The sequence below is a fragment of the Pipistrellus hanaki genome, assembly GCF_964339955.1.
Source record: "Pipistrellus hanaki genome assembly, chromosome: 3".
Taxonomy (NCBI): domain Eukaryota; kingdom Metazoa; phylum Chordata; class Mammalia; order Chiroptera; family Vespertilionidae; genus Pipistrellus; species Pipistrellus hanaki.
This window is the reverse complement of record NC_140505.1, coordinates 20007154-20013785: the sequence shown is the minus strand read 5'-3', so window position 1 is coordinate 20013785 and position 6632 is coordinate 20007154. Positions and strand designations below refer to the sequence as shown.

Below are 6632 nucleotides of genomic sequence, written 5' to 3'. Positions count from 1 at the left end.
AGGGGATGACGCCCTCACCGAGGCCCGCGCTGCCATTCTCTAGCATCCCTCCCACCCCCTCCGCACTTGACCTCGGGCCTACCGATGCTTCAGAAGCACAGTGATGCTTCAGAAGCACAGTTTGTGGAGCACGAACTGCCCAATACATCTCATTCCTCAGGAAAAGCAAAGCAAAGCAAAACAAAACAAAACACCACAGCAAACAACAGATCTAGAGCTGCCCGGTGCAGACGCGACGCAGAGGAGTGCGGCCAGGAGGGGGCGAGGAAGGCCATGGTGAAGTGCATCCAACAGGTGGGACGGCAGTGCTGGGCGCCAGGGGTTCGACAGCCGGAACCTGCAACCTGCAACCTGCAGCCTGCGAGGGGCTGCCTCGGCGGGAGTTCCCGGCTCGGACCCCGGGAGCCAGTGAGCCCCAGAGAGGACGTGTCTCAGGCCCCGCCTTCCCCACCGCAGCCGCGCGCATCCTCTCCTCGGGCTGCAGGGATCCCCCCCACCCTCCTCCCACCCTCCTGATCAACAGCACCCCCCCTCCCGCCGCGCCTGCCCGAGGATGAAGTCAGTGTCCAGTCGTGCAAGATCAAGAAAATAGGGACCCAGAGTGGCTCCAAAGTCCCTTGTCATCGCCCGGACTTCTCCCGAACCCCGTGGAGGAGTCTCTGGGGGCGCAGATAACGGGGATGAACGACCCGGGCGCTGGCCTTAGGGAGCCTCCCAGCCTTGCGAAGCGCCCCCCGCCAGCAGGTGCATTTACCCTTTGGTTTCAGGTGTAGGAAGGCATCGTCGGGAACGAGGAAAACCTCGCCTTTTAGAGTGGGAAGCGCCTACCGTGCGCCGTCGGAGCAGGCGCCAAGCGCTGCCTGACACCAGGTGGCGCCAGAGGCACGCCGTCTTTGCTCACCCGTAGGCCTGGGACCGTGTTTGCCTGGCCGGAGCCCTTGGTGCTGATTCCCTCACACAGCCCCTCTCAGCCCCTCTACCTCGAATCTAGGTCCAGAGAAAAATCCACAAGTACACACTTCTCCACCCTATCCCCAGGAAATGTTAAGGCCTTTGAAGTCAGGCTGGGAGGTAAATAACCAAGTGGGGGGCGGGGGGGGAGGTGGTTTTATGTAATTTGTAATGCGCGGGCAGTCCCCCCCCCCCCCCCCTTTTTCTCAAGGAAAGACACTAAATTTATCCTTGACCAGAAATCTGAGAAGGAAACCGTAAGGTATTTTTAAGCAAGAATAAAAGAAGGCCGTCCGCTTAGGTATCTGGAGGTGGGGTGGTGGGTGAGGCAAGAGAGAAACACACCACGGTGTGAATATAGCCAAGTATTTCATTTATTAACAAAATAAGTCTTACCAAGGGAGAGCTCTATTCATCCCAGAGAGGCCCCACAGCCTCCCCACGATGCTGCATAAGAGGAGGGGCGGTGTGGGGAGAAGACCCAGGGCCCAAGTCTTCCATCCCAGTCACTGAGGGAGCCCCAGGAAGTCCCCAACTTTGGGGAATCTGTTGGGACAAGCCTGGGAAGGGGTGAAGGGGGCCATGGCGATCTGTATGCTCCCTTACTGTACAATCTCCCCCCTCCCCACGGAGCTAAAAGGTTGTACTGCCCACTGAGAATGCCACTGGTCTGCTTTGGAGGGACCTAGCAAGGCTCGCTGACACCACCCCCCACCGCCAGGAGAGGGACCAGTAATGGAGGGAAAAACGACTATAAAAGCACTTCGCAAAATATAAAAAGCAAAGTTTCATGCTGGCAGGGCCTTCTAGGACTTTTAATTGAATAAGATGAGCCCTACAGGACCACTCCCCTCCCTCCTCCCTACCCAGCGGGCAGTGTTTGGGGTCGGAAGCGTTTGGAAGTAGAAGGGCTCTGTCCAAGGCCACTCGGGTCCCTCTCTCAGGGCTCTCCATACTCAGAGCAAGGCAGGGAAGGAAGGCTGCAGTTTTGGGGGCCAGGGCAAAGACCAGGGACCCTGGGAGGAGAGGGTCGCAGGAGAAGAGTCACAGAGTAGAGTTCTGGGTCCACAGAGGCAAGACCCCCTGCCAGGAAGGCCCATCCCCGCACCCTCCACATACATTACAAAAAATATCTCCTCTCTGTTACTGGTACAAAGGTAAAAACAGAACCTCAAATGCAAGAAAATGAGGGAATGAAGGGAACAGGGGGAAATGTCGTTTTAACGGTTAAAGAAGCATGCACGAAACTCCCCAGGAAGGGAGAACAAAACAAAGAGAAGAACCCCGGAAACCCAACTCTCCCCCTCGTCCCCTAAGACCAAACCAAAAAACAAAACAAAACAAAACAAAAAAACCAAAAGGAAAAACAAATTAAAACATATCTAAGAAAAAGAAAAAAAAAATAAAGGAAATGGGACGGAAAGAGCATGTAAGTTACTCGTGTGATTAATATTATTTGGGGGGGGGGGAACACAGACTTTTTGCATACCATGGACTCGTGTGGGCCGTTAATGCACTTATATTCCCAGCTTGTAAGCTAACATTATAGTAAATAAATACACAGTCCGGTGGGGGGGGGGTCTCGGCGGGGAATCTGGCAGGACAAGCAGTAGTGGAGGTTGCAGCGGCCAGGCCAGGAGGCTGGGGGGAGGGTCAGGGAGCTGGGGGTGGGGCGTGGTGGGAGAGGAAGAGCTGTAGTTACTGGTATCCGAGCGCCGAGGCGGAGGCTAGTCTCTGTCCGTACAGCGCGTATGGCGAGTAGTAGGGTCCGGCTGTGGGGAGGGACGGCATGGCCAGCCCCCCGGCTGTGGACAAGTGGCTCTTGCCGTAGGGGTGGTACCGGCTTAGCCCCAAAGTGTGTGGACTCCGCAGGGACAGCGACCCGGGGCTGCCGGGGGCGGAGGGCGGGGGGAGGTGCAGGTGGCAGGAGGCGGCGGCGGCCGCGGCGGCTGCAGCGGCGGCGGCGCTGCCCAGGCCCGAGGCCCCGGGGTAGGCGGCGGCGGCCAGGAGTTTCTCGGCGCCGGGCAGGGCCGTGTGAGTCCGCAGGTGGCTCAGCAGCTCCTCCGAGGTGGCGAAGCGCTTGTCGCACGGCCCGCTGGCCGCCACCCAGTTGCAGCTGTGCGGCAGCGGCTCGTTCTGCAGCATGAAGCCGTAGGTGTAGAGGGGGTGGCCCGGCAGCGCGGCCTGGGCGGCGGCGGCGCTGGACGAGAGCGCGGCGGGCTGCAGCGGGTGCCCGGGGTACACCAGCGGGTAGCCGCCCGCCTTCAGGCCGGGCCCCGATGGGTCGTGCGCGCTGCAGGTGGAGCAGCTGGAGCCCCCGCCGCCACTGAGGTGCGAGGCGCTGTGGTAGCCGCCCAGGCAGTAGGGGTCGCGGCATAATCCCTGCAGGAAGGAGGGCGGGGAAGCCCCGGTGAGCGGGCTCGAGCTGGGGGGCTTGCCCGGCGGCAGGCCCAGGCTCCCCGACAGCTGGCCTCCCACGAGGCCCGACTTGCTGGGATCCAGGCCAGGCACGAACTGGGACGGGTAGCCGGCGTAGGCGCCCACGATGGAGCCGTGGTAGCCGATGCTGGACGGCGGCAGCGGGAACACCGAGTGGCCGGGTTTGTAGGGCGACACCGGGGCCACGTGGCCGGCCCCGACCAGCGCCGCCGACGGCGGCTCCGACTTGCGCCCAGAGGCCCCTCCGTCGGCGGCCCCGCCACCGCCCGGCTCCCCGCCGCTCCCGCGGCTCACGGACACGGCCTCCGGGCTGGGCTTGGGCTCCAGGTCCTTCCTGTCCAGCTCCCCGCTGCCGCCGCCATTGCCGTTCTTGCAGTCGGAGTGGTGCGGGGAGCCGCCCCGGGAGCCGCCGGGCGACGAGGAAGACGAAGACGCGGAGACGGGCGCTCCGTGCGGGGGGAAGGGCGTGCAGGCGGCGCCGGGCACCCTGAAGCCCGCCTTGTCTCCCGGGGACAGCGAGGAGGACGAGGAGGAGGAGGAGGTGGAGGACACGGAGGAGGAGCCGCCGTCTTTGCGGGAGTCGCCGCCGGAGGAGCCCTTGGAGTAGGGCTTGAAGCTGGACTTGTCCTCCGAGGGGGAGTCCCCCAGCTGCTTGAGCACCGCGGACGCCGAGGCGGCGGCGGCGCCCGGGGCGGAGCGGCCGGGGTCCTTCTCCGCCCCCAGCCCGTTGGCCGCCGCCGCCACCGCGTTGAGCTTGGACGAGGGCGGCGGGTCCGGCTTGCCGATCTGCGAGCAGGTCTGGGCCAGCAGCGCCAGCGGGCTCTTCTTGGCGTCCAGCTGCGGGGGACAGCGGCGAGAGGAGGGAGAAGGGGTGAGTGAGGCTACTGGACCGACGGAACCAGCAGGGTAGCTAGTGGGAGCGCCTAGGGAGCCGGTGGGCACGGGCGGGGGTGGGTGGGTGGGTGGGGGGGGGGGAGAGAAGGCCTTGGGGAGAAGTCTGAGCGCGCCCGGTGGGCGGCGCAGCTGGGCAGAGCTGCGCTCTCTCCGCTCGCCGCCCGCGGGTGGGATCCCCGGCCCCACTGGGTCCCAGAGCGCGGGCGCCACCGGCCCCAGGGAATGGGCGGTGGAAGGGGCCCATCAAAGGCGCCCCCCCCCCCACCAAAGGCCCCCGTGGGCGAAGGTGACGTCTCTGTATTCGGGGCAGTGACTGGCCCCCTGCCCTCTGATATCCCTCTCTCCTCGAAGCCCAGGGAAAACTTCCTCCTCCAGTTTGGGGAACTTCGCTTGGGACGGGTTTCCGGGCGGAGGAGGCGCGGAAAAAACCCGGAGAAGTGCATTCTCCAGCCTGGGCGGCCGCGGGCGCGCCGAGCAGCCCCCCTCTCCCGGGCGCGCACCGGGGACGTGGGGGGAAGGAAGCCTGGGGATCGTGCCGAGGCGCCGTGCGCTCTAACCGGATGGGACAAGGGCGGAGTGGGACGGGCGCGATCCGGGATTCTGAGAGCACAAACCCGGGTGGTGGCAGGAAAGACCCAGGAAAGATCATCTCTGGCCTAGAAACTGGGTGCCCGAAAAAGTACAGGACCGAGTGGGAACGCCAAGAGCAAACCCAATCCGAGAGAAAACCCGTAGCTTCCTCCGAAGGGCGAGCATGGAAAGGGGGGGAACCTTTCACGGAGAAGCCCGGGAGAACCGCATGGGCTCTGATACACCTGCGTTCTCGGTCCCTCTGCACCCGGTCCTCCTAGGGTGGCCGGACCTGAGCGCCGCGCCGAGGACAGGGGTGCAGGGAGCGGGGCCGCGGGCCCGGCGGTGGCGGGCGGCACGGGAACGGCGGCGCAGGGCGGGCGGAGACCCAGGCACTGACCTCAATGGGGCTGACGGGGGTGGAAGACAGCGGCTGCAGGTACTCCGGGTGCAGGAGGTGGCCGGTGTGAGCGCTCAGCATCTTCAGGACCCTGATCGGGAGCCGGTTCGCTTGGCGCAGGGGGTCCGCCGGGGGCAAGAGGGACACCGCCGCCGGCACCGCCGGCCTCTTCCCGCCGCCGCCGCTGCCGCTGCCGCTGCTTTCGGGTGTCCTTGGGTTAGATCCAGCGGGCGAATCGCTCATTTGGAGGAGGCTGCGCCACTGGGGGGGGCGGGGAGGGAGGGGGAGCACCGGGAGGCGAGCTCCCGGGCGGGTGGGCTCGCTCCGCAGCTTGGAGCGCGGTGCAGCGGTCGCCGCGCTTCCACCCCTCCTCCACCGCCGCCGCCGCCGCCGCCGCCGCCAGCCCGGGATGGCAACACAAAAACCTTCGCCTTCCGCGAGCCGCACGTCAAATAGCCGCGATCGGCAGCCACACTTCAAAGGGATCGCCGCGCCCGCCCAATCGCAGCCCTCGCCGGGGCCCCGGGGCGGGGAGAGCGGCGGGCGGGGGCCGGCGCCGCCGGTGGGCGGGGAGAGCCTTAAAGGAGCCGCGCCCCTGCGCCTCCGCCGCCGCCGCCTCTGCCTTTACCCGCCGCTGTGCTCCTCCCCTCCCCCCAACCCGGCCGCCCTCGCCCGGGGGGCAGGAGGGGGTGTTCCGCCGAGGACCAGACTTCTCCGGGATCCCGGGTTCTGCGCCCTGTTCTCCGCCGTCTGTCCTGCGGCTCTTTCTCCTCTTTTCCTGCAAACTGCCGGGGCGGAGGTGCTAGCGGGGCCGGAGATGCTGGCTGGGGCCCTCACCGCTCGGACTGGGCAGGGAGGGGGCGCAAGGCGGAGGCTCCCTCCCTGCCCAGTCCGAGCCGCTCCCGAAGGCTGCCCGGGGGCACGCCCCGCCCCTGGAGCCCCAGCCCCGTTCCGGCCCCGCTCGGGCGCCGCTCGGGTCCAGTTCTGTTCCCCTGAACTGGCTTCTCCCCCGCCCCGGGTGTGTTCACTCGGAAGCGCCCGAGACTCAGAGGCATCCCTGGTTCTCGGGATGCGACGCCAGCCGTTCCAACAACTTTGAGCCCATCCTGTCGGAAGCCTGCCAGTCTGAGGACTCCCTTCCGGGGGGAGGTGGCTGCGGAGAAGCCGGGGTACCCCGGGCTGTGCGCGCCGCCCGGACGCGCCCGGCGCGCGGTGCCTGCACATTGATGTATAGGCTCGGCGTTTGAGTGTTTCAGGTTTCTGATCGTGTCCTCCTGTTCAGAGGCGGAAGATTCCCTCCCTGCAGTGCCCCTAACTGCTGTTTTTTTTGGGGTGGTGGTGGTGGTGATGGTGGTGGATCTGGGATCATCGGAGAGGC

General features: G+C 65.6%; 1 protein-coding gene and 1 long non-coding RNA gene across 2 annotated transcripts in view; one reads left to right on the top strand and one right to left on the bottom strand.

The window, feature by feature from the left end:
• Nucleotides 1-1303: 1303 nt before the first annotated feature.
• Nucleotides 1304-6341, bottom strand: ZNF703 (zinc finger protein 703). The gene is made up of 2 exons (XM_084877007.1): nucleotides 5255-6341; nucleotides 1304-4227 (listed from the first exon to the last, which is right to left on the bottom strand). The coding sequence occupies exons 1-2, from the start codon at nucleotides 5495-5497 to the stop codon at nucleotides 2650-2652; spliced, it is 1821 nt and encodes a 606-aa protein (XP_084733133.1). The 5' UTR covers nucleotides 5498-6341; the 3' UTR covers nucleotides 1304-2649.
• LOC311619076 overlaps nucleotides 4153-6632 on the top strand; it is a 41347-nt gene continuing 38867 nt past the window's right edge. Inside the window, exon 1 of the long non-coding RNA XR_014794441.1 lies at nucleotides 4153-4261. This is a non-coding gene — a long non-coding RNA (uncharacterized lncRNA). The remainder of the gene's footprint in view (nucleotides 4262-6632) is intronic.

Coding starts and splice junctions, on each gene's coding strand:
- ZNF703 (XM_084877007.1), bottom strand. CDS start 5,497: ATGAGCGATTCGCCCGCTGGATCTAACCCAAGGACACCCGAAAGCAGC. Junction 4,228..5,254: donor CCCCCGTCAGCCCCATTGAG/GTCAGTGCCTGG, acceptor TGTCCCCCGCAG/CTGGACGCCAAGAAGAGCCC.